At 45.4% G+C, this 27,178-nt stretch overlaps 1 protein-coding gene across 1 annotated transcript in view; it reads right to left on the bottom strand.

Annotated features, from left to right (window-relative positions):
• The window catches only part of GALNT16 (polypeptide N-acetylgalactosaminyltransferase 16), a 77,150-nt gene that overhangs the window by 15,144 nt on the left and 34,828 nt on the right, over positions 1–27,178 (bottom strand). Inside the window, exons 2-11 of the mRNA XM_056347113.1 lie at positions 24,552–24,724; positions 21,501–21,599; positions 14,341–14,408; positions 11,770–11,835; positions 10,590–10,711; positions 8,463–8,550; positions 7,470–7,554; positions 6,319–6,422; positions 1,948–2,074; positions 900–992 (exon numbers count right to left, since the gene is read on the bottom strand). Coding sequence (XP_056203088.1) covers positions 900–992; positions 1,948–2,074; positions 6,319–6,422; positions 7,470–7,554; positions 8,463–8,550; positions 10,590–10,711; positions 11,770–11,835; positions 14,341–14,408; positions 21,501–21,599; positions 24,552–24,724 — 1,025 coding nt within the window. The remainder of the gene's footprint in view (positions 1–899; positions 993–1,947; positions 2,075–6,318; positions 6,423–7,469; positions 7,555–8,462; positions 8,551–10,589; positions 10,712–11,769; positions 11,836–14,340; positions 14,409–21,500; positions 21,600–24,551; positions 24,725–27,178) is intronic.

Below are 27,178 nucleotides of genomic sequence, written 5' to 3'. Positions count from 1 at the left end.
GCATCATTAACCAGTGCCCATAGCTATACATTTGAGATACAACTGCATTTGCCAAGTCCTTACGCTGATACAGCAATAGTTGCTTGTTCACAGGCAGATAAAATCCACAGATACATATCATTCCTGGGATTTTTTACATTTATTTGGGAGTCATAGGGGTTTGTTAGCACAGAAAGCAAGCTCTTCCCTCATCCCAGGTTCTGGTGTCCATCACTGATTCCTGGGTCACAAAGAATGTTTAAGCCTGTAACAGTGAATCCCACGTGGACTGGAGACAGCTTTAGCAAAGGTGCTGTAAGGAGCACAGTTCTGCACAGAAGTGGGCTCAGCAGGTGCTGGAGACAAGTCACAATCAGACTGTGTTTCTAAATGAGATGTCTCCCTATTGGCCATGCTCTCTCCTGCCCTACAAACCAGGCAAACCACCCATTCCTCATCAGGAAGGAGGGGAGTGCACCAAGTGCAACCTGCCCCATCTGCCAGGTAGCTACGCTTGCCCCAGGATTCTGTATCCACACAGGAACTTTGGATCAAGCTCTGCTATGCATAGTTCACATTTTCAGAGCAGCTGCATGTGGTGTTAGAAAATATTCTTATCTACCCACTTAAAATGGTAGATTTTAATTCTGTAATGGATTAATAAATCTGTAATTGACTCATTACAGATCCCTTCAGCCTTCTGCTCACAAATGATCTATGCAGGGTTACTTGGGGAAAAATAAAGTGAATTAGAATCAAACTTTGTTAGCCAGACACTCAAGCTGCAACATCCCTGGCAAGCCAGCTATATTCAGAGCATCTCTGTTTCCCACACTTAGCACCAGAGAAGATCCCAAACCTATTTATTGCTATCAAGGGGCTCACCAGAGCCCTCCTACCAAGGTTTGGGGGCAGCTTACCTTCCAAATGACTTCCCAATGGCAGATGGCCGGGCCTCATAGTAGTACTGCTTGTATTCATCCATCCACACCTCTGCTGTGCGCTTGGTGTTCCTGCATGGGCATTGAGGAGATGCTTTGCTGAGTGCTGCTGGAGAACCTGCCCTCCCAGCAAGTAGGCACTGGCTGGGCAGACCCAAGGCCTGTCTGCCAGGGGGGAGTGGGGGGCAGTCTCAAACATGAAACACAATGTTCAACACGGATGGATATAGATTGAAAGTCTACAAAGCCTTGCAAGGATAGTTCAGTTCAGAAGTTAAAATTTTAACAGCTATAGTTTACCATGATTTTTTCACATTTACTCCCTCTGCAGAGACACCTGGACTGACTGTCACCATCATCCTACTTTACAGTATCCCCTTCACCAGATTAGCATAACACCATGGAATAATTCAGCTTGGCGAACACCTCCAGGTATCACCTGATCCAACCTCCTGCCCAAAGCAGACTAGCTTCAGGTTAGGTCATGTCATTCAGGGTCTTGTCTGGTCGAGTTCTGAAATCTCCAGGGATGGAGAGTTCACCACCCTCTGGGGCCCTGCGCCAGTGCTTAACCACTCTCACTGTGAAGCACTTTGTCTCATCTGGTCTTTTTCTTCCCATCTGTCCAGCAGTGGAAGTTGTCCTTAGGGCTTGTCTCAGAGCACATACAGCTCAGTAGGACCTCTGGACTCAGAAGCAGCTCAGAGACAACAGAGATGACTGAGGACTGCTGATACACAGGCACATGTCATAGGGCACTATCCACAAATGGCCAGGGTCGCTCTGGGGTACTGCTCCCTGCCTCCATTGCAGACTGAGAAAGAAGAAGATGCACCAATAGAAACAACAGAGAAGGGAACAAGTTCTGTTCACAGAAAAAAGCAATTCATCCTTCCCTTGAGAACAAATGCTCAGCCACAAGCTGTTCTCTGTCATCAGGCAGAAAGACAACAAAGAATTCAGGCTTATTTAGACATGCCCAACATCAAGGTGACCTGGCTGCCACCAGGCACTACCAAACACCTACTTGATGTAAGTCAATGCATTGCCCTCAGGGAAGTCATAGGGATGACGCTTCCTGAACACGTGTCCCACTCGACTGCAGGGAACAATCTCCAAGCTGCCACCGCACATCCACACTCGGAAAGAGAGTTCTGGAAGAGACCCCAAGAGTCACACAGATGCAGGCAGATTAGAAGCATTTCCAAGAAGGGCAACTTCAGCAGTGTGCCTGAAAACTCTGCTCCTCTGCTCTACATGTATCGCCTGCAATAACAAAACCAGGAGGAGTGATGCCATGGTGAGAGCAGAAAAACTGTTCTCCCTTCGTTAAAATGGAGGCAACCCTTGTGGCTTGGAGGCTTCCTAGCCTCCTCCAGTCCCACTCCTCTCTTTGGTCACCTGAGCATCTCAGTGAGACACCTTTCCCTTTGACCAGATCTTTGTGGTTGCTGTCAGGCCTTCAGGATGGCATTTGGCAACGCTGAGATCACCCCCACTCCCACCTTGTTTTGGACTGCTGTAACACTACATCCCCACACAAGGATGGGAAAAAAAAAATGGAGAAGAATTTACTGTGTAAAGCAAATCATGAGGAAGAAAAGGAATTTAGGAGAAACGAGAAAGAAGAGGACAAGATGAGGACATAGGGAGTAACTCAATGTCTAGAGCACAGTCCTCTACCTCATACCTCCATGTTATCTACCCTACATTATCTTGTAATTCTTGTTCTGCTTAGCTCTGTTAATAAAAAAAAAAAAAAAAAGTGGATGACTGGGTTAGTTTGTCACCACTTGCCTCTGCTGCAGGAGCTACTGAAAGCAGATATTAGTCTAATAGTGTGACTACAAAAATACGGAGAGAATCCTGCTACTTGAAGAAATCCCGCTGGTCCTGAAGCTTAACTTAACATTTTGTTAAAGGATTAGAAGAACAGAAGCTTTGATGTACAGGCACTTATTTGTATTACGGAAGAGATATGACCTTGCTCAAGCTTACAGGTCCGTCCTCGCAAATTTAATCACTTCCACACTGGAGGAGGGGTTTTCCACTTGTGTGTCACGTGGTAGTGAGAAGAGAAGGAAGAAGAAAAATGAAAATTAGCTGAGTAGTTTGGTAGTCCTTACCAAAAAGGCTTCAGATTGTGTAGACTAATTACTTCAAAAACTTTACTCAGTTGAGATCTCCCTCCAGTAATGCTTAAATCATGGGACTCTGATGTTTAGAAATTAAAAAAAAAAAACGGTATTCAGATCTAATAGCTGTTTCAAAGCATGTACACACACTAACATCTTCCCAACCTTCATCTTTCTCCATAGCTTTCCTCTCTAGCTCCTGGGAAAGGCTGTTTAAATGATGTGTTTTGGGGGAGGGGGAAGATGCTGTATTTAATCTAGCTTCTAAGTAAACCCCCATTTTATTAGACTGTATTTTGGGGCATTTCTTACTAGCTCTTGTCTGTCCCTGACTCTTCCCTAGAGGTTTTTATTTCAATCTCTTTTCAACAGGGAGTTCCAGCTTCCAAGAGAGGAAGGACTTTAAAAACAACAACAGAAAAAGGCCAAGACTTAAGTTTCTGTCTGGTGGTGTGTCCTGCTGGTATTTGCTCTCCTGGAATGAGGTTCTGACTCACTCCAGCCCATAACAAAAACCAAAACTCTCAATCTAGCATGTGTAACTTCAAACGATGCCGATTTCCCAGGAAAGGATTCCTCATGCCATATTGGTATCTTAGGCACACAGACAGACTGCATGTCCAGGTTTGTAAGTGACAGAATTCCTTAAAGAAGGGGCAAAAAAATGCAGGCTTTGGGCACAGAAGAGAAAATGGAGATCAAACAGCTTATTAAGGACTTTCATCCACCCTATGATGAAAAGCATAGCAGAACTTTTTGCTGTGTATTTTCCAGGACATGACCTAGTCCATATGTGTTTTAAATTACTTAATCACTGTGGCTTTTCCCTGTCACAATGGAAAAAAAGGGGTTTACCAGCTCACATCCAGCTGGAAGGATATTTAGGCAGCTGGTAATTGCTGCCTGATCATTTCTATGTACCTGCTGTGTGTGTAGAGCTTGCCTGGCTCTGTGCCCTTCCCATACATTCTTTTATCCTATTTCCTCACAGGAAAAAAGTTTCAAAGAAGTAGTTTATTAAAAATTGCCTTAATGGGCAGGGAATGTCCCATCTCACCCACCCAAATTAGTCAGAACCACTCTTCCAAATGGTGACCTTATCCAAACAGTTCCTTTCCACTCAGAATTGCAATTTGTAGTAAAAATAGTGTTTCAGAACATTATAAACATTTTTCCTTAATAACAAAATCTATATTAAAATTAAGTATGGAAAAGTTTTTGGATTTTAAGAGGGTAAATTAACCATTCTGGATATTTCAAGGAAAATTAATATTTTTAGTTGTCAAATACAGGTTGGTTTCTACCCCTCTGACATGCAACAGCAACAGGATCAATGTAGAAGCCACTGGTTGATTTACTGCCTCACATTATGCTGAAGAGCTGAAAAAAAATTAGCTCTAAAAAAGAGAAGTAGTACATTCTGGTTTTAAAATACCTTCCCATTGCCATGCTCGTAGTGGTGGTGTGGCAATGTGGCTCAGGGACAGGCTGCATTAAACAGAGCATTGTGCACTTAGCTTTGCTCTCTCAGTGAAGAGTGGAGGTGCAGGACAAGGGACAAGTGATGCGAGACAACAAATTTACAGGGAAACCACGCAAGACAGAACTGGCAAGCCCCGTGTACCTGGCCACTGACAGGCTTTACAAGAGCAACATGAAGGAGAATGAAACAGTTCTGTGGAGGCTGTGATCAGCTATGTGTGCAGGAATGGCTGTGGGTGCACAGGTGACTTACTGCCACGTACAGCAGAGAGCTCTGCTTAGCATCAAGCTACCAACATATGCACCAAATGACAACACTGGGCTTCAAGGTGGGCAGAAGCAAACAACCAAAAGCCTGAAGAAATATTCTTTCTCTGTATTTGGGGTTTACAGCTTTTACACCGTTGCAGCTCAGAGGCTGGCAGGATGGCCAAGTGGCTGGTTCTGCAGCTGGAGCAGGGCTGGTAACAGCAAAGAGCTGAGTGTGGCTGTGCAGAGGAGTCTGAGGGACACAGGACAGGGGATCTTCATGCCTGGGTAAAGGCTGCCTGTTACTTCTGCCTACAGTGCTTAGATGATGCTACTAGCACAGCCAGCCCCACTAAATATCTCTTTTTAATATCATGAATATCATTAACCTGAAGCAAGACCTCAGAACACAGAGAACACAAGCACTCATTATTAGATATTTTGTTTTTAAAAAGTGGTACCTTGATATTCTGTTATCAGTCAAAAACATTATCTCCTGGTTTCAGAGAGCATTTCTGAAAGAGGCAGCTGTCCCTGCTGTATTCAGAGAAACAAAAGTTTCCTCTTCCTGACTGTTTCTTTCTTTCTAATTGGTCCTCCAGGTGCTAGAAAACACCATATAAATTCTTCTTTAATGGGTTTTATGTACAAATTGTGACATTTATGGAAGCTGTAGAAACAGAATAATTTTTTTGACAGTGCTAGCCAAGAAAAGTCTATTTAGGTTGACTGCAAAACAGAGTAAGGCATTTATCTCTTTGGCTCCACCTGCATCATTTCTAAACAAATGTGCCAAATATGTGAGGTGTCCATGAACCTCTTCTCAATACTCTCCTTACTTTCGCCACTAACATCTGGTGACATTGAAGCATCCCTTCACACAGGGCAAAGAGAGATGCCTGGAATATCTGTGCCACCATTAAGTACAAGTACCATGTCCTGTAAGATAACAGCACTTGAGTGGACAGACTACCCTTGGCCTCTGAATTCCTCAGATGTTTATGATGTCCTAGTCTGCTTCTAAATGTTTGCATTCTGAAACTCTTTGTACCCAAATTCCACTTACAAAGAGGGTTGTTTTATTAAGAAAAATATCCTTCTGACCTATCAAGCTGGGAAAGTAATTCAGACTTATCTGGGAAAGAGGAACAGGCATAAGAAGAGAACATAGGAGTGACTGTCGACTTCAGAGCTGGGGCAACACAGATTGTCATGTGAAGGACCGGAGGAATATTCTCCAAAAACAAACAGGAATTTAACTATCAGGAGGTTCCTCTTTCTTACTTGTACTGCTGGAGCACCTGTATAATAGTGCTTATGCCTGTAAGAGAGCGATAGCCCTGATCGCAAAAAGCCTCCATTTACTTTGGACAAAGCTGACAGTGATAAAATTCTGACCGACATGGGGATTACCTGACCATGTCCTTAGCCTTATATCAACATGCAGATCAGATCTCTCAAAAGACAGGCAATGAAGACTGGGGAGTGGTTCTGCATTAGTGTGTCACTCCCCTCAAACATCCTAAACTTACCAAAATTTTCTCCTCCCCAGATGTCCATTTGAATATCATATTTTCCCAGGTGGTTAAACCAGGACTTGTTGATCACAAAGATGCCTCCTGCTATGACAGGGGTTCTGGAAAAGAAAACACAAGCCCATGCACAATATTCACACATGTATGTAACACCACCATCTTCATTTCAGAGGGGGAACAATTTGTCCAGGCCTGACAAATTATACCTCATTTAAAAGAGAAAAATAGTTGAGCTGGGATGTGAACCTGCAGCAGCCTTCTGAGATCCCCCTCGCTAGATCATCATCCTGCCTTTTGTTAGATGGTCCTGCAAGCACTACATAAGTAATGCTATCTTTTTAATTGATACAAATATGCACAGTGTGAAGGAATGACAGGGGCACTGTCTGATGACTGTTTACCAGCTAGACACAGTGTGAGAGACTCTGCTGCATGTACTGCTCTGCTGTTAGCAAGCTGGTTGCTTCTGGAGTACAAAACAGAGACTCACAAAGGAGGAATTTAGTGATACTTTTATGCTACAAACAGGGAGCTGTCTGGCTATATAGACAAGCACTGTAACTTTTTATACCAGGATTTGTCACATTCTACATTCATCAGAGTCATGCAGACCGCAGCAAGGCTGGCACTTCAGGCAACAAAGTCTGGTTTTGGACACACATATTTAAGGAGGGGAGGATAATTCTGTGTCCAATTCTGTGTCCAAATTACTAGGCAAGATTCAGTTCCCAGGTCTGCTTTACACTTGCTGGGTGACTGTTTAGCTGCTTCATTCCTTAATTCTTCACCTGGAAGATAGAGGTGATTAAATAATCCCAAAGGGATTTCTGAGGCATTCAGAGTGTTGAGTGAGGGAGATCACAAAAACAAACATATAGGAGAAGAGGTGGCTTGTAGAGATGGCATGCCTGCAAGCCTATGATAGTATGTAATTGATATTCTTAAAATATTCAGAGAGTAATATTCTCAGAATTAGGGTAGGTAGACCTCAATGCATTCAGAAAATAACATGAAGAGTTTATCATCATTAAGTGAATACTATGGCTTTTTGTCCTCAGCATGGCAGTCCTTGTGCACTCCTTGCCATACAGGTTAAGGTTTAGTAAAGGCATTTGGAGGGCTATACACAGTTCATCGGATACAGCTACCTTATAGACTGAGTTGGATCTGTTCTGGACATCTTCTGCTCTATAGGAATCTGCTCCCACTTAAAGTGAAGGCTCCAGTCAAACCCTGAGAAGAAAAAATACACGTCAGATGTCTTTCCACTAGCTTCAGCAATAGTCTCCACCTTTACATCATAAGCTATCCCTACTTTCCTTCCCTGACCACCCTTATAGACTACCCAAAATGACAAGGATCTATCTTAATGTAGAAGTCACCAGCTTCTGTCTTGGCTTCCTCATCCCTTAGCATTACAGATCTCTGCTTAATTTCACTCCACATCTCCAGGGAAGTGTTGTCAATATGAGACGTAATTGCATTTTGGCCAGTCTGTCTTACACTTCCCTGTCTGCCAAAGTTATGAGGCTTTAATCAAAGGACTTTGTGGGATGTGATGCATTCTGGGAACAAAGGCCTGCAATCATTGTCACCATCACCTCTTTCAAGACTACCATTTACTTATAGTTGGCCTGTAGTGGACAGCTGAGCACAGCACAGTCACTAACAAAATGCCATTGCTAAGGGTAGCCTCAGAACAAGTAGTCTTTGGCGGGCAAGCAGTGCAGTAGTGAACCCCAGCCACAGAAGAGGGAGAAGAGCACCAGGCACTGTGGGTCACCACAGGAGCAGCTGCAGGGGGTTCATCTGCAAGGAGAGAGGTGAAAATGCTTTTCAGATGCCATGCCTGTCAGATTCCAGTGTACATGTAGTGCAGGGAGGGCATGGTGATATTTTTAATCCGTTAACTGAAATTTCAAAATGTTGTGAGAGCAATGCAAGCTCAAGAGAAAAACACTACTTGGGTTTTGTTTTAAATTTACAAAAGATCTGACTTTTCAAGTTGCAGGAAAAAGAGGACAGAAAACCCATCAGGAAAGATCATCACTCTGTTTTCTTGGGAAGCTGAAGAGAACATCAATTATTTTTCACACACCATCCCTCAGACCTAACTTACACAAGCCATTCATTATACCCACCTCCCCTCAGATCTGCTGATGCTGCCAGGTAGGCAAAATTATCCAGGCTGATAACATCAATGATTGGACTCACCACGCGTGTATAATCCTGAGAGAAAGAAAGAAAGCGGGGAGTGGGGGAGGGAAGGGGTGGGAGTCAGGCTTTTCTGCTTTTTTTGAAAGTTGCCAAAGCTGCCAGAGATCAGAAAACAGAAAGTTGCACATGTAAATCTCCATTTGGCTTCTCCAGTAAAGTTCTGGTAGCTGAGCAAGGGAACCCTGGCCACTGCATCCAAACACGGAGATGGTGGGTACTAGCCAACTGCACGCCATGAATGTGGGGAACAGAGCTTGGGAGGCCAACACCCAGGGGTGCTGCTAAGAAACAGGCCTTTATTTCCTGCCCAAGTCACAGGGCATGAATCACTGTCCCAAAGGTTTTGTGCTTCCTTTTGCTGTCTACTGACAGCATACCTTCTGCTCAGCCATCCTTGAATTAACTAATTATCATCAGCCAGAAATTATGCATCCCCTAATAAAGCATATTCCTAACAAGTGCTATGAATCAAGACCCCACACTTAAAAATCATAGTGTAAACTGAAAAAATATTATAATACCAAGCTTTATTGCCATTAAGAGGTATAGATATTTACAGGTTTCCTTTGCAATCCTTTTAGTAAGTAGAAGTTGAGATTATAACAATTTTTCAACATCACAAGACAGGGCATTAAAGACAGTCTTGTGATAACTGAAATATATGATGAAACACAGCCAGCAATGCCAGAAGCAACATCTTGTTATCAGACAGCTTCAGTCTCAATGGCCTTCCTATCAAACCTTCATTTTATGCTTTGCAACAGTTCCTGCTGCTGTAGCACACTTGGCCAGGACAGTACATCCCAGGCGAGAGCTCTCATTCATGTTTATTGCCCTTCGTGCTGCGATGGCTGCACAGTGAGAGCATGTCTGCCCAGCCTGAGCACCCCCAGCACCCACCTACAGCCTGGTGCTCCAGCCACTGCTCCAGCCAGTCAATGCTAGGACTGGGTAGGGCAAGACTGAAATCTGAACTACGATGCACATCAGAAACATAGGAAGTAGGTCAGAAATAGGCTGACTTGAAATCTTCTCACTAAATAATACAGGAGTCAGCACCCAAGCTTTTGCAGCTTAGATCCTTCCCTGAAGAAACTACTGAGGTCCTTTCTGCCTAAGGACCTTTTGCTGCTGCTGCTGCAGCTTGACTTAAGAGCATTAGTAAAGTGAACATCTATGGGCTTCCAAGATGGAGGATTTATTGAGCAGGAATAAAAAGCAGAGCTTTTAAATCATCAGTTCTGAAGTTTCACCTTCTTCTGCTCCCTCATATTAAGCCAACCAGACATGAATACAAGGCAGCATTAAAGCCTTCACCACTCTCCAGGGGCCCATTACTCCATGGGATCAACCCCAGCCACTTGCAAGCACGGCTGTGACTTCTCCCATCACCTCTCCACACTCTGCTCTTACAGCAGAGCTGTAGGTCTCCCCCTCCAGCCCTACAGTGCAGTCAGGGTGACAGCTACTAATACTCCTGTCTCATTTTCACTCTTCCAGCCTCACGTCGATCCTTTGCCAAGTGAACCAGCAAAGGGACATCTGTGCACTCACAAGCAGCACCTCTGTGCTAGGAAGACACCTGCATACAGGTGGTGTGTGTTGGCAGCTCAGCAGGAGCATCAACGAAGGAAAATTTTGGCAGTGACAAGGCAGAGGGCAGGGTCCAGAAGCAAGAAGGGAGATGGCAACCATGGAAAAGTTGCACAGTGCATGCTGCCAAAGTGGCTATCCTATGTACAGGTTGATGGGACTAGGGAGCACAGCACTTGCAGGAGACATGAGGTACAAGTCGGTGGTTCAAGCATTCACCAGTGCATCCCACCACTCAGCACCCCCTGCCCTGCCACAGTGGCAGGAGAACGTAGAAGCCCATCAGGGATCTCTTGCCCATCTAGCTCAGGTCGTACATTTCTCTGTAACAGCTTGCCTGCGGAGTACCTGAGCAGACTTTTTCCTCACCGGTACTGCTGATGGCATGTGAAAGCAGAGGATCCACCAGCACAAGACAGGCCAGCTCCATCCATCCCAGAAGGGGACATGGTGCTCACCTCTTTTACTCTCTGAAGCATTGGCTGCAGCCACTCACTGTTGACTTCACAGTGACTGTCCAAGAAGGTGAGGATGTCAGCAGTAGCCACTTCAGCTCCTCGCACCCGAGAGCGAATCAGCCCTACAACGATGAAAGGACAGCAGAGGAGCAGAAAGGTTAGGAAGGAAAACAGCTGAGCCTCCTTCAGAAAAAATACTTTGTGTGGCCATTACGGGGGAAAAAGCAGGTGGTTCTCCTGTATCACACCTCCACCAGGAGCAGAAAGCAGCTTTAGCAGGGCATCCCCTGGGGGACATTGTCAGCTGAGCCCTCCCAGCACACAAAGAATGACCTCGCCTGTTACTTCTGTCCATGGCACTGAGCTTTCATCTGTTTCATGCTGTGATGACATCCCCCTTCCCTTCCAGCCCTCCCTACAGATAACTTGCTGCTATCTGCTCAGTGTCTCTCCCATTAGAGCACCCTGCTGCCTCTCTCAGGACCAAGTTCTACTCCCCTTGTTGCCTTTCTTACTGCTTATCTGCTTTATTCCCATTTCTCCTTTATTCTGCCCTGCAGTCAAAGATATCAACCTGGCTCTCAGATGTCTCCTTACTTCCCTACAGACCATACCACCAGCTGGGATGCTCTTCATGGACTAAGTGATTCCCGTCTCCCCTTCCAGATCCTTGCTTCAGGCCTGCTGTGCACTGACAGCACAGAAATAAGCCAGTACATGAAATTCAAACTAAAGAAGAGCTGGGAAAGTCAGTGTTACCATTTATGCACATAGGAGATTGTATGAGAAAAAACTTTACTTAATGGTATCTCTTTATGATAGATATGGTTGCTTTTCCTTTTCCCACATTTCCTAGATGGCTTGTTATCTTGCACTCTGAGATTAAAAGGATATGACTTACATCTGCATCTATGTTCATAAAGACTTTAAAATGTGGTCCTTGTTCTAGCCAGGGTTTCTGGACACAACTTCTCATTATTTAAAGTATGAAATGAGAGTCCTGAAGCCTGGGAGTTGATAAGCCAGGTTCTCCTTTCACAGAGCCTCCAAACTAGGATACCAAACCCTTATACTGAAAAAACCAAACTCTAAGAAACAACTTGTAAGCAGTTGGCAGGCAAACAGGGCCAGCTGGAAAAACTTGCAAAATCTTTGTACCTACAAAGTTTTCCACACTCACCTTCTCGCCGGGTGTTTCGTAGACATTTGACCTTTGGGATCTTGGTAAGGAGTTGGCAGTCATCAGCTTAGGGAAGGCAAAAAAAACATTTGGCACACATGCATGAATGATTTGGCTTCAACAAAGAGCTCCAATTAACTTTCTCCTGCTTTTCCATGGGAGGAGAAATTCTGCTTTCACTTAACATCACATCAATCAGCCCGATGGCCTTAATCCTGTTGCCTAAAGAGTACACAGAAGAACATTGCTTGCTTGCTGTCCTCCTTGGACAGCTGAGCCTGTGTTTCTTGATACTCTGAGGAGCCAGGCCTTTGCCCTCCCATGCTCAGCATTTCACAAGAACAATGGAGCATGCACTGGCAACATGGCACCAAGCACTGATGAAACACAGGGACCACAGGGAGCCAGGGCTGCGAATCACCGAAGTGCCAAGCAAAAGAGAGTCCTGTCATATAAAGTGATCTTGTCTGCTCTGTTTGCTATCAGCGGCTTCCCTGGGCGTTTCCCACCATTTGTTCTCAGGGCAGTTTCTGCTTGATTTTATTTAATAAAGGCCACAGGGATGTCACTCGTTTCCTTGGAGACACCATTACATTAACACATGGATGCCTAACCCAGGGCTTTGCTGGCAGCTTGCCAGAAGCTCATGGCATCCCCTATTTACACTGCCCAGGGAAGACGACAGACAGAAGCAGCTATCAGCTCCAGCCCAGCTGTACCAATTGAGCTATTGGTACACTATATAGTGTAACAATAGATATATTATAGAGCTATAGGTCTATTATCCACTCTCTATTCCTGCCCTAGCAGACTTCATAGGAATAACAATTTCTAACTTGCTCTTTTTCCTTGCTCCACAAAGTTCACTCCAGTTACCATGTTTATTCCATGTTCCTTTTCATGTCTCACCCCCCACCCTTTTTCCACGCTGTCATACTCCCACAGACTGAGCACTCTGGAGAGAACACAAAGGCCATTAGCCAAAGTGCATCTCTTGGCATGTTCCTGCACAAGCATTTCCATTCTCAAGGACGTATGCAGTCTGAAATACTGCTCTTGTGTGGGCACTTTGGCAGCTGCTGCATCATCCGAGTGAAGTGGCAGGTGCTTGTAATTACAGAGTATCGAGAATTTGCTGGACATCTACCACATGGGAAGGAAACACTCATCTTGGCCAAGTCACAGTTTCAGGTATCAGAATCCTTATTAAGTCATTCACTCTCCAAGAGTGGAGCACATCACTCTAACTACTTGCCAGAGCTGACAGACTCTCTGTGTCTTTGGGAGAAACCAGGACAGATATTAAAGCAAAGCATCAGACCTCAAACTTGTGCTAAAGTGTCTCTATGCAGGTGCCTCAGAGGAGTAGCTGTATCCACAAATATCCAGCTCTCAGAAAAAAAAATAAATGAGAGCTGTCATAGGATGGAGCTTTTTAATAATCTTTCTATTTACCTAGGAACCTAAACAAGAGTTTCTGGTTGAGCCCTGTGCAGGACAGGTACCAAAAATCCATCCCTTTTGATGTGGAACACTTTGGCCATCAAGAATTGAATTTTTACCTGCTGAATGGTGGAACACTTAGGATTGTTTTTTGAAGTGCTCAGAAACACCCAACTCCAACAGCTGGGCACAGCTCAGTCTTTATCCAAATCACACTCCAAGGCCCTCAGAAACATAAATCCCTAATCTCAGCATCCACCTTTAAATTTATTTTATTTATTTTCTTTTGGCCAAAACTACATAAGTATTTAACTGCAAAATCAAGAGAGCAATGCTTCCATACCTCAGCAGGCCAAAGTCGGCGTTCTCAGCTATCTGTAAAGTGTCCTGAAGGAGTAATTATTAATCACGATATGTGGCACACAACTAGATTGCCCCTGAATCTAGTGCACATCATGCGAGAAGCAAGAAGTCTGCTGTCCCCACCACTTCACCATTACTACACAACAGCCAGGAGCAAAAACAACTGTACAGATGGAAAGAGTCCGTAGCCTCCAGTCTGCAGGTCTGGTGGGACTCATGCAGAAGATACTCCATCGTTGTGCCAAACTGCAGGAGAAAGTATGGTGCTGCCAAAGCAATAACCCCTTCCATGCCCTCCCACAGGGACACCTGGGATCCCAGACACATGGAGACAGGCAGGCAGCCTCGCCCCAGTCTGCCTGCAGGACCCCAGGCAGCAACCTTCCGTAGGCTCCGTTGCACCCTCTTGCTCTCTCTCGGTTTGTAATTCCCCTGTTCATGCACACCATTGCTACATACATAGCTGTGCTAAACAGCTCACAAAACAGTGCCTAATGAAACTAGACAGAGATCTCCGGCAATCTGGCCAAAATTGCCAAGCTGACAGAAAGGCAAAACCCAATGGAAAGAAAAAAAAGGAAGAAGCTCTGGCCTCTGCCGGATGCAGACATAAACTAAAGACAGAAGAACTTCTTCCCTTGTCTGTATACAAGAGAAAAAGAAAAGAGGGAATCTCTGTGAAGGAGGGGGACTGAACAGAGCAAACAAAAAGAGGGGAAAAAAGAAGAGAAGGAATAAGTGCAAGGGAAATAGGTTCATACTTACGATCTGAGCTGAAGTCATCTACCAAAATGATCTCCTGGATGAGGCTGGGAGGGGTGCGGTTCAGAACACTGCAGGGAGCCAGGGAGGAAAAAGACAGTGTTTGTGAGCTGCCATTAATAACAACAACGGTAGGACTGATACAAATCTGCTACGCTATGCATTACAGCAGGAATACCAAAGCCTTGTAACATGGAAGAGGTAACCTTGCTCTTGTACCAGGGTTCATTGGCAGGAGGCAAACTGCAAGCAGGAATATCCCAGAGAGCTATGGCATGTCAGCTGGACCCACAGCCAGTAAGCTGACTGAGGGACCTGCTGGGGGCAGCTAGCAGAGGATGCTGCAGCATGCTCTCTGACTAAACAGGGAGGCAAAGAGGAGAGCGCTACCTGCCCCGAGGCAGCCAGGACGCCATTCCCATCTGCCAGGCTCTGAGTAGAGCTCATTACTGCTGGGGAGCAAAGAGCTGCCACTTCAAGAGCTCTGTCTCAATGCCACAGACGAGGCCTGCTGGAGCTTTCTCGCCAATTCCCTTCTTCAGAAGGAAGGCAATTTTCTTTGGCAACATTCTGGATTTGCAATCTTTTTTCCTCTTTTGCTTGTGTGGTGGTTTAACCCCAGCTGACAACTAAGCTCCACACAGCCACATGCTCACTCCCCCCAGCTGGAACAGAGGAAAGAACTGGAAGAGTAAAAGTGAGAAAACTTGTAGACTGAGATAAAGACAATCTAAGAAGTAAAGCAAAAGCCACATGGGCAACCAAAGCAAAACAAGGAATTCATTCATTACTTCCCATTGGCAGACAGGTGTTCAGACACCTCCAGAAAAGCAGGGCTCCATCACAGGCAGCCGTTACTTGAAATCCCCTTCCTTCTTCTTCCCCCATCTTTATATGCTAGGCATGACACCATATGGTATGGAATATCCCTCTGGTCAGCTGGGGCCAGCTGTCCCGGCTGTGCCCCCTCCCAGGCCCTTGTGCACCCCCAGCCCACTCGCTGGTGGGGTGAGAAGCAGAAAACGCCTTAGCTCTCCGTAAGCACTGCTCAACACTAACTGAAACATCTCTGTTATCAACGCTGTATTCAGCAGAAACCCAAAATATAGCCCATACTAGCTACTATGAAGAAAATTAACTGTATTACAGCCAAAACCAGCACAATTTGTTACCTGCTCTTCTTTCAAACCAGCCCCACACTTGCTGAGTGCACCTCACCTTCCTCAGGCTGCTTGCACTATACCCTGCAATACTCTCAGGACTGCAGCGCATTTGCATCTGCAGGACACAGGGGCTTTCACGCACAAGGACAAGGGATAAAAGCTGCTGCCCTCCTCAGAGGTCAATGCACTCTGGTACCTTGGAGTCAGAGCTGTTTGATTCTGACCTCTTTGTCCCTCTCATTTGTTTAAAACACCTGAACTAATTTTCCACAACCTTCTTCAAGTCCACCCCCTGACTTTACTACAATCACACAGCATGTTCCCACTTCGAGCCTCCTCCAGTGCCTCTACACACAGGCAGGTCCTTGTTGCCTTCAACAGGACTGCTGAGTAACACTTAGGCGCCCCAATGAAGAGGACAGTTATGCAAACTTTAATACCAAAATCAGAGGGAAACACTGTCTTCCTAGTTATAGCAACCCATCTCATTTCAGTGACACCTGCTCCTCTGATTTTGAGCAATTCTGGAGAAAGATTGTTGGCTTTTTTTGTTGTTGTTGTTTTTGTTTTGTTTTATACAGGAAACAGACACGAGTAATCCCATACTCCCAGGAATGGGACTGTAAAGAAATAAATTACCACCCTGCCAAGTAGCAACACTGATGGCTTTGCATACAGAGCCAAAGTTTCCTCAGTTTGGGAGAGTCTGCTGCTGTCTCGTACAGCAAAATCCTGACTGCTCTGCTGCTCAGTATCACATCCCACTCTATTTCAGATTTGTGCTGCTTCAGATGTCTCAGAGTATTTGTATTTTGAGCTTATGTGTCCCTAGATGACTGAGCTTGCATTTTTCAAAGATTAATCTCATTTCCTTCTCTTGGCTCATGCCTCTCTGGATCCTCTAGCATGGTGGGGTGGGACGTGGGGGATGTTCCTCTTTGCATTTATAAGGGCAGCTTCTCCCAGCATAGCCATCATCTGCATATCTTACAGACAAGGTTCCCTGCACTGAAATTATTGTCTGTGTGAACTCAATGCAAAACATAACCAATCGAGACAGGCTGCATCCTGCAGTATAATGGCTGTAAAATGGTATTCTACACCTTCTCCCCTTAGCCTGACTGTTAGCAATATTCCCATTTTCTCCACAACTTTCAGGTCTTCCAACTCAACATAACTGAGAAAAAAGAAAAGTAAACGCCTTTTTGTCTCTTTCTCCCCTGTCCACCAATTCCTCAGCAGAGAGAAAACACTCCACAAGGAGTTCACAGCTCATTGTTCAATGCCCAGTTCCTCTCTCAGATCTGCAATAATTTGCTGTGGATCCTTAGGAAAGGTACTTAATCTTTTGCACTTCGTCTTGCCTGCCTTTTTAACTAGGAACACAGTAATTCTAGTATTTCCCTTCAGTGAGGTGCAAAGAGTGGCATGACAATCAATTAATTTTAGGCACAAAATGTATTACTACAATTTCAAAACCCAAATGACAATTGCCTTTTACAGCAGAAACACAGACTATTCTCCCCTTATCTCATGGATTCCCTACCTCCTTGATTTTTTTCTCACAGCTTCCTTCTTTCAGTATCAGTGTCCTTACGCTCTTGCATGACACCACATCAGCATTGTCAATTAGTTTCTCTCCTCTACTGATACATCCATCCCTCACCAGCTTACAGATAATCTCGTTTACTCCAGATGTTGAGGAGCATCTTTTTTCCTTTGCTCTAAAATAATCACCTCTTTTGCCATTATTTAAATTGTCCTTGTAATGAGTTGCTATACCAAATGCCCTAGCATTACAACAGCATCCTTTTAATCAGAATTTATACAGGCTTTCTGCATACACACCAAACCACTGACAGCTGTTCAGATCCATAGAAAGACTGACTATTCAGCTTTACATATGCACCAAAACCAATCAGTCCCTGCAATACTGACTGAAATCAGAAATAAAGAGAAAGAAAGGGACCAGACAACAAAGAGGTTGATTTTTCCTTTTGCAAGAATGGTCACCACAGCAGAATTGATGGTATCACTTAATGACTAATCAGGCAGAGGCATCAACCACACAAAACACTTCTGAGTGACAGTTATATCTGAAAGAGAACAGGATGCCAAGGAAGTAACTGGTTTGAGAGTGTCAGCTAAGCCCTGCTGAGGAAGAGATACCACGCAGCCGAGTAGCTCTTGACTAACACACACCTCTTGCAGGACTGAGGATGCCAGCAACAAGACACTTGAACTGGCATGTTCAAAGGTTCTGGTGAATAGTTCATTTCCTACTTTTTTCCCCCCTACTTCCCTTCTTAGTCTCTTGCTGGGTATTTTTAAGCAGTTGCTTTCCCCTACACTGAAAATAAATGAACAAAATTTTTCTGAAGGACTCTCTGCACAGGACCAGTAGGATCTGGGGCAGCATGACCTATTGGTGAGCTGGTCTGGTCCTTCTGGCAGCCTGCAGGCTGGGCAACAGGTCCAGCTGCCTGTTACCTTTACCTAGGGCGGCGTAGGAAAATGGCTGGAGCCCACAGCAGAAGGCAGGCATGCAGCCCATGCTGCCTCTGAGAACCAGGAGGGACAAGAGACAGGGCGCTAGAGGGAAGAAATTATTCATCCACACCGTCACTCCTCTGTTTCTGCCTCTCCCTCATATACAAACATTTCTCCCACCCTCACATGGCAACAACAACACACCATTCTCATTGCTTCCACCAAGCAGCAGAGATCCCAGGGCAGCAGCGAGAGGCTGGCAACCGCTGAGTTGCCAGAGGTGCTTGTGCGAGTGCCTGTGTCCACACATGCAGGTGGGCTTAGCAAGAAGGGTATACAGGTCAGGATCTGGCCCCTACAGCTGCCATGTTTAGATCACCCTGAAATAAGCTGTAACGCAGGAGGTCATTTCTCAAGACCTTTTGGTACCAGCATTGCTGCTTAGCTGAGTTACCTTGCAGAGCTGTCAGAATAACACAGTAAGGCATTATCTAGCTCAGGGGAGTGAATTTAGGCTCCCTCTAGTTCTAAGTTAAGATCAGTTCAAACCCAGTACCTTTTTCATATACTTTTCCTAGAATCTCCCGAAGTTTTACAACTGATTTTTGAGTGCCCAAACTCAGGCACTCAAAAGCCAGGCTTGCAAAGATCTCAGGTATGAAAATTTCAACTGGTAGTACGTATTCTATTCACCTCTAAAAAGGTTTTCAGCCACAGAAAATTTTGCTCTTAGTACTGCTCATTTCCATCAGTTGTCCACTTCCACCCCCACACTTCTCTTACTGCATCCCCATAGTGAAATGATGATAACATAACTTGTGAAAAGGCCCATAATAATAGTGGAATCATATTTAACTTTCACCAGGAACATTTCAAATGGTTAATTCTAATTAGCTAAATAATCATGTCTACTGGCTTAAGAAAGTTCTTATGAATATAGACATAATGACAGGCTGCAAGCCTGACTGGTCAGCAGGTAGTGCAATTTTATGCCTCCTGTTGCTTAGTATCACTGTGGTCCTCTGCAGATGCATCGCCAGGTCATAAACCAAACAGAACAGAACAGTCCTGTCCCTTTAACACTTGACTTACCCCAAGGTGCTGTGAAGTAATTACATAGTATTTAGTGCACTGACTATACGAACTGAGCAAGAATTATAGTCACAGCAGTAACTCAGCCTGGTACATTCAGATGCATTTTGCTGAAAGACAGGACTCGCAGGTTGCAGAAGAGGTCTTGAAGAGCACTGTGAAATCTTCAACTCCCTCTATAACACCAGTGCCAACCTGCAAGTGGCCCTTAGCTCTATGCCTTTTCTAACAGTGCAGCCATGACCTGAGCCTTCACCTCTGTGTATGGTTGTCAGACCTCCCGTGCCTCAAAGACAAGGCTACTGGCCAATGCTTGGTTGTGTGACACTGTAAATACTGTAAAGACCAAGAAGAATTCAGCCTTCAGGATCCCTTGTCAGAAAGGGATAAATCATGGACACATTCTGACATTTGATGTAAGCAAGGAATAGATCAATCACGTGCACTGGCTGTAAATCATCTGGCAACGAAGACTCCAGCTGTAGTCAGAGATCTGGGAAGAAACAATTCATCCCACTATTCATAGCAAAGTGCAGCCAGTTCCTCACAACAGCACTCCTCCCATGGTAGCAGGATTGCAGGGACCAACCTGAACAGATAGGTCATCCATTTTTCATGGTCTTTGTGGGGGCTCTGGGCTCCAGGACACCACATCTAGGATACTGGTAATAGCACATCTTGAGTGCCGTGTACAGTTCTGGGCTTCCCAGGACATGCTGAAGCAGGTCGAGTGAATAACCATTAAGATAAGGGATTGGAGCACCAGATGTGTAAAGTGAGGTTGAAAGAGCTGGGGTTGTCTAGCCTTGAGAAGAGAATGCTCAGGGAGGTTGCAGAGTCTTTGTCCATAGAGGCACTAAAAACTGACCAGGCATAGCCCTGAGAAACATAGTCTAGCTGACCTTGCTTTGAGCAAACCTGGCCTGTTAGTGCATTGGCAAATTCATCTGCTCATCAGTACACACCACCTCCACAGGATCTGGGTATCAGTTTCTCTCTCTATGCATTAACTGCTGCTCTGAATATCATCTTCTCTTCAAGTATTGTGGCACCCGGCTATTTGATTAGCTGCCTTGAGATCTTCTTAAGTATCCTACCACCATGGTTTCTGAGCATCTAACCATTTGTCTGACCTATGATGTAATCGGCAGAGATCTCCTCCTGTTACCCTAGCAGCCCCATGGTTCCAAACAAATCTGCTCATTTTCTGAACAGTGGCTCTGCAGAACTCATTTTATGGTTCAAATGAAAAGGAAATTATACAGGTAAAAAAGCAAAATGAGTTAATGCAATATACTCAGGTCTCTGGAAACAGAGTAGCAGCAAACCTGGCAGACAGAAACCCAGCCTCCTAGCCACGAGGCCAACTTGAAAAAGCCTGTTATTTATTCACAAAGCACATTTCTCTAAGCCCACAGGATCTATCAGGGGAAGAAGTGGAAATGATGAATAATACATTCTTGTTAGTGATACTATCAGCTCAACCTTCTACCCCAACGATTCACTCTTCCTTCAGCCTCCGCAAGCTGTTCCTGGACCTGCTTTGCAGGCTTCAGAGACCCTTTGAGAAAAGACTTGATAAGTCAGAGAGGGAAAAGGGCATTTTTTGTGTAAAAGTTAAAAGGAAAAGAGCCTTCCTGGGTTCTGCGGGGGTGATGGAAGGCAGAGTGAAGGAGCAGCTGGAACATTGCTTTGTGGTACAGATAACTCCATACTTCTACCTACCTGGGGGTGCTGACAGGCCCTATGCCAACTATTTACTTGGTTAGATTTGTCCACTGCTAATACACAGGTATGAGGAGACACTGCTAAGGACAGCAAGTTTCCTGCAGGTTCAGCAGGGTCTGTGTGCAAAGACCTGGGGAGGATCTGTTGAGCCATCATGTTCAGCAACTGTTTACCAGCAAGTGACTCTGAGCTCTCTGTAAGTCTCTGTAAGACTGAGTTCATCACCTTCTGCTTGAAAGGCTTGTGAGCCGTGTCCTCTGCCCTCACTGAGCCAGCCCCAGCTCCTGTAACATGCACAAGCAGGGAACTGGCTGCTTATTCCCATTTATGGAACACAGACCCTTCTCAAGCCCATCCCTCAGTTGCATCTAGCAATACACAGTGTCCCCTTTGACCTCCCCTCACTCTTCTATACTAAGCTCATACAGACTGTTCCCACCTGCAGATGCAGGCCCACTTTCCTGCTACTGATGGTATCTCCCACAGGGGCAACCGCAGACATGCTCTGTCTTTGAAGACACTGCCAATCCAAGCCCCTGACTTGTCCTAACGGGTCACCTTGAGGGCAGATTACAAGTACTTAGGGAACCGCAGCCACCCTGCTTGTCTAACTGCTGGGAAATGCCTAACTCTCCACCAGTGCCCTTCCAGGCATGATCATTTGGGCCCAGCACCCCTTGCTGAACTCACCTCTTCACCGTGCGGAGCAGGGTAGAGCGCGCCTCATTGTGGAAGGTGATGATGAGGCTGGTAGCTGGCAAGTCTGTGTCATAGCGCACAGAAGTGCACCTGCAACATGGGAGAGCAGAACTGTAAGCCAAACATCACTCAGCAGCAGCCACTGCAACAATGTACTTAGAATTTCTAAAGGAGAAGAGAGTAACATGCCAAAATCAGAGACAGCACAGTTTTGCTGCAGCAAGGAAAGCCTCAGCAGCCCCTGCCCCAAGGCTGGCACGGCTTAAAAAGAACTGTGCATGTTGAAAGACAAAGTTTTGAGGCCATGATACCTAAACTCATGCTGCTGCATGCTGAGGAGGGCATGTGGGTTTTATGGGGAACAAAGTTTCAGCATCATGGACTCTACTCCCCAGATTTGCCTGTGATTCACATAAAATCTTGTTTATTCATGCACAGGACATGCACATGCTAAGGGTGCATGGAGCTGGTACACCCAGGCATCACTGTATAAAGCATTTCAAATTCTTTGGGCATTGGGCTTTACTGACAGGAAAACACTAACTAGTGCTGTGATCTGCATCAGAGAGTTGCTGAGGTTCAACACTAACACCTCAGCTGGCAATGAAAAGCGATTCCTCCCATCTTCTCATCTGACTTTGTAATGTTAGGTACATACATGCATTCTCATACTCAGAACCAAGGATCAGCTTGCACAAGGGCTGCTCATACCCTGTGGAGAACAAGGATTCTTGGAGGAGAACAACTCACAGATGTGAATCCTGGATCCAATTCTAGCAGATACTAAGAATGGCAGGTTGGGGCTGACTTGCTCCTAACTTCCAGCCAGTGTCAAACAGCTGTCAGTCTGCACTAATTCCCTGCCCACTGAAGAGTCCACACCTGAAACGGTGGCCTAGTGTGTTTAACAACTCAAGGCCATACACAGACTGAATCCATTCTGGGAAGGAATACAATTCAGTTCTTACAGCCGCTACATGTACTTCCACATTTACTTACTAATTTTTTGTGCCTATTACTAAATTGTTACTGGTTTTATCATCACATCCAATCCTACTAATTTATGACTTCTCCATTGCAATATTTTATTAAGAGGACAGCAGCTTCTTATAGCAATTTTCAAACATATAAAGAAACCTTGATAAAGACTAAAGTGGAAAACCTGAGACCAGACAGGAGACATACCACATTTATTATTGTTTCAAAATAACTCCATGATGTAACGCATATAAAATGTATTACGGCATCAGGAAGTAGAAAGACAGAAGAGGTTAGTGTATGTGTTATTTGGGGAAGTCTTCCCAAGATCTCAGCATTATTACAGCATCGCAGAGGACAAGGACAAAGTTTGTGCTTGACAGTTGACCCTCTCTTTGCTTTGGATAAAAACCACAGCAACATGCTAGGTCAGAAGGAGCTTGTGGGATGTGGAGTCAAGTATGTCCAAGCTCTGCTTGGGTGTCTGAAGAAAAAAGTGACATGTTAGTGACCTGTTGACACCCGCTCCTTAAATGGGGAGCCAGGTCCATTTGTGACACAAGATATGCTTTCCTCAAACCACAATCTAACTTGTATCAGCTGAAATAAGTCCTCACTCTAAGTTGCCATCCCAGCAACCATTCCGATATTGTTAGTGACAAGGTACTCAAACACAGCTCCCTCACTGCCAAACTGCCACCACTGCAAACAGCAGGAACATGGAAGTATGTTTATCTGCTCTGATTATACACTACTTTGGACTCTCCATTCCTGAAGGGAATCCTTGCAATGCTGGGGCCGAAGTGGCCACACATTTCCAAGGAATCACATATATGTTGTTCTTCAGACTGAAGCGTGTGCATGAGTCTTTTCACAAAGAGCACGCTCTGCATGCTACCACAGATCAAAATAAACAATTCACTGTTGGAGTGAGCTGGTTTTAGCCAGAACATGATGGCATCACCTGGTTTTAGCCAGGCATGACAGCAGATCAACAGAAAACAGCAGTTCTGCATGGCAGGGAGACTTGCCAGTAATGCAGGACATGGCACTACTGCCTCCAAGTCACTAGCAAGCCAATCCTGAGTACTATGCTGCGGAACAGGAGCACAAGACTGATCTCACAACCAAGGTCCCAACTGCTTGCCTTTAGAAAGCACCCTGATGGCTGTCAGTGCTGGCAGGCTCACAAAGCTCCATGTCTTCTGACATCCCATCGAGTCAGATGCCCGGTTTCCCATTCCCAGCAACTGTGAAATGTTGCTTTGCAACCCCAGGCAGGGTCTAGGTTCCAGCCCAGACAGACAAGCATTTCAGAAATGGCTAGTTCGCTTCTGTTCTTTTATCCATTAAGTAGGCTGTTTTTACACTATCCTATCACTATGAAACCTACAGTTTTCAAGGCACAACGTTATATTTTCATATTCCAGAAACTACAGAATAGTTACCTGAGCCCTATTAGCAATTCAAGGATGAATTTAGTCAGTAGAATAAATTCATCCCCAGTGAAACAAGGACAGAATGATGAGCACTTTCCAAGCCACAAAATACTCACTGTATTTGCACACTAGCTTCATCCCCACCCCAACAGCCTTAATCCAAACCATAACGCTCAGGCTAGAAAGAAGGCACCAAACCAGCTTCAGACAGCCAGAGCACAGCAGGTGAGGAACACTAGAGTAAAGCAAGGCTGCAACAATGACATATTTCACAGCCAGGACAAAGGGTCACTGAGAGAAGCCATCAGTGTGAGAGGAGCTGTGCAAAAAACAACTGTTAAATGAGCAATTTGAGCTGCAGTGGAGGGGCTGTGCTGAAACAAGATGATGGTTGGACCCACAAGAAGAGATGCTAGAAAAATAACAAGCTGGAGCTGAATTAGTCAAGGGTCTCCGCACATTTGAGAGCTTTCCAGATTAACCGTGAAATACAGTGAAGTAACAGACTGATTCTGGCAAAGAAAAACCCAAACCATCCTTTGTCAACATTGCAGAAAACACACAAGGGCAGCGGACTCCCCACACCAAGCAGCAGCCACGGCTTGGAGCAAGGGCTGCACAGTACCTGTAGTGCCTGGTGTCCCGAATGGGCCGATCGCTGCCGAGTTTGTCGCTCTCTAGCTGATTAAAAGCATGCTGGCGGTAGGGGTCTTCTCCGGCCTTCAGCACCTTTGAGGACAAGTAAGCCTTTTCGTCAAAACCCCTCCGGCTGTTCTCTCCTGGGGGAGCCCTTGTCATCTAGAGCAGAGACAAGCATCAGAGCATCAGGGAGGGCAGCTGACTCATGTTTAGACACAGATAGTAAGTTCAGACACATGTACACAAAGGCAGGTTGTTTGCCACACATCTAGAAGTGGCTCAGGTGTGGGGGAAGGCAGGACAGTCAAGAGCTTGGAAAGGAAAGCAGGAAACCCTTACAGATACTGTGTTTAACTGCCTCTCCGAGGAAAATTGCAGGCCTCGCTATCCTGACTAAGCTCGAGATGAAAGCTGCTGTTCCTGATGGACTTTGGCTCTGCCTGTGCTTTTCAGCACTTGTTACTCAGAACATTCAAGACTGCAGGCATCTGGAAACCCTTCCAGGCAACGCAGGTTTGAGAGCACCCTCCAGCCAATGTGGCTGAAACACAGTATTTTGAGGAAAAACAGTTTCAGCCTTTTGGTAATCACTATCACATACGAACACAGAGGCAGCTGATCTAACAGGTTCCCTTCTGTGCCTTGCCCAGCTTTGCCCAATGTCATGGAAGTCCATGATAAAGTTGGAAGCTGCATGCGACTGTCTGCAGTCCCATGCAAGAGCTAGAACACCCGGGCCATCCCTCTCCTAGTTTTCCTCTAGCTTTCCTAGGCCACGGAGTCAGTGCAATGCCAGCACCTGAAGACAACTCCTTAGAGGCACCAGGAGAGAGGACAGGCACAGTTCTAGCCTATGTTGAACTCTTCGATATATGATTTTGGTTGGAAACAACCTAGAAACTGTAAAATATCAGCTTATAAATCAACCAGGATTGTTTATAAAATAGAAGTAGTTTAACAAATTATCTATATAGTAGCCATATGATATACCAAATTACAAAGAAGCTGTAAAATGCTCCCAACCTTGTATGAAGGAGTGCTGGAGCTCCCCAAAACTGCTGGAAAAGGTAGATTCTGGCACATCCACATCTCATCCAAAGTGCTGGATAATCCCCAGACCTCGAGATCCTTCTGTATAAAACAGTTTGGATACCCTCCAATACTAGGCTTGACCATGTTTCTCCCTCTGCTATAAGGCCCCTTTTAGGAGTTTTAAAAGGCGAGAGACCAGGGAGTGGTCCCCAGTATCACACAGCATTTTGGTTGAGCCATCTTAATGGGCTGGGAAACAACTCAAGAGACCCAGCATCATGGCAAATTCCTTAAGCAGGAGAGCACTTGGAAGAACAAAGATCTCTGCACCTTTCTCCAGGAAGGGCTACCCTGCAGTGCAGACAGCTCTAGGACAACCAGACAGTTGGATGAGATGATGGCAAATGAAATTCAGTGTAGACAAGTGCAAGATAATGAGCATTGCAAGAAACTAATTGAACTACTCACACACACTGATGGATTTCAAATGAACTGTGACCACTTGGGTTACAGATCTGAGTGTCTCCATGGACAGCTCAATGAAAGCCTGCACTCGGTCCACTAAGATGGGAAATACAGCAAATCAAGTACACACAGAGAAAACTGAAACCCTTGTGAACACTATTATATGAAATTAGTGACAGCTCAGCAGCCATGGCCAGAGCACAAGTTTTGTCAAACCAGTCTCTGGAAAGAAGCTACTGGAGGACGAAGAGAAATTAAAGGTTAGGATCGTTCCATTTGGAGAGAAGATGAATGAAGTGAGAAAAAAAAAAGAAGGTGGTCCATAAAATTTGGGCCCATGATACAGCCAAGGTGAGCCTGATGCCCAGATTTCCCTTTCTTACCATACAAGAACAAGGCATACGTCTTCTCACAGGAGAGAGGAAAAAAAAAAAGGCACTACTATTTTCAACACAAAGAAACTTACTCCACCACTGCACAACCAAGCTGCTAGGTATGGATTTACCCTAGCGCAGGACCCACACAGGCACACTTCGGAAGATCATTCTGCCTCCATTCCACCCCTCCAGGCAGCGAGCGCCCTGCCCTGCCGCCCTCCATGAGGGATGCCGTGGTTCCCCGCACCCCTCCCACGCCCACCGCCACAGCACTGGCGGGCACATCGCTGAGTGAGGGCAACAGCTCCGTTATCCGCACGGCTGGTTTCACAGCCTGCTGCCTAGACTCACCCTTGAAATTGGATTTTCAGTATGATGAGGGAAGTAATTACTTTCGTACCTCTCAAAATTGAAAAGCTTTCCTCCTTTAATTCATACTAGGAGTTTTATCAAACTTGGCTTCCATTTCTCTTTTTCCTCTTGCCCTAGAAAACAACACTGATTTGTAGCAAAAGCGCTGCTTATCACACTCCTTTAAATATTTTGCACTTTGCTACTTATCTCTGTCTATCCAATCCCTGGAAAAGCAACAGCTGGTTTTGGTTTGCATTGCCAGGAACCTCTTGCACAATGCTGGAAGCAGCAACAAGCCTTCAGGAGCCATTTTGTCAGGGCACCGCGAGGACCAGGGGCTTGCCGTGGCAGGGCTCAGGGCAGGGCCTGGCAGCTAGAGACCACC

Source organism: Falco biarmicus, chromosome 7 (genome assembly GCF_023638135.1).
Source record: "Falco biarmicus isolate bFalBia1 chromosome 7, bFalBia1.pri, whole genome shotgun sequence".
In the NCBI taxonomy this organism is placed as follows: domain Eukaryota; kingdom Metazoa; phylum Chordata; class Aves; order Falconiformes; family Falconidae; genus Falco; species Falco biarmicus.
The sequence above is the reverse complement of the archived record's forward strand: the minus strand, read 5'-3'. Positions and strand labels throughout refer to the sequence as shown.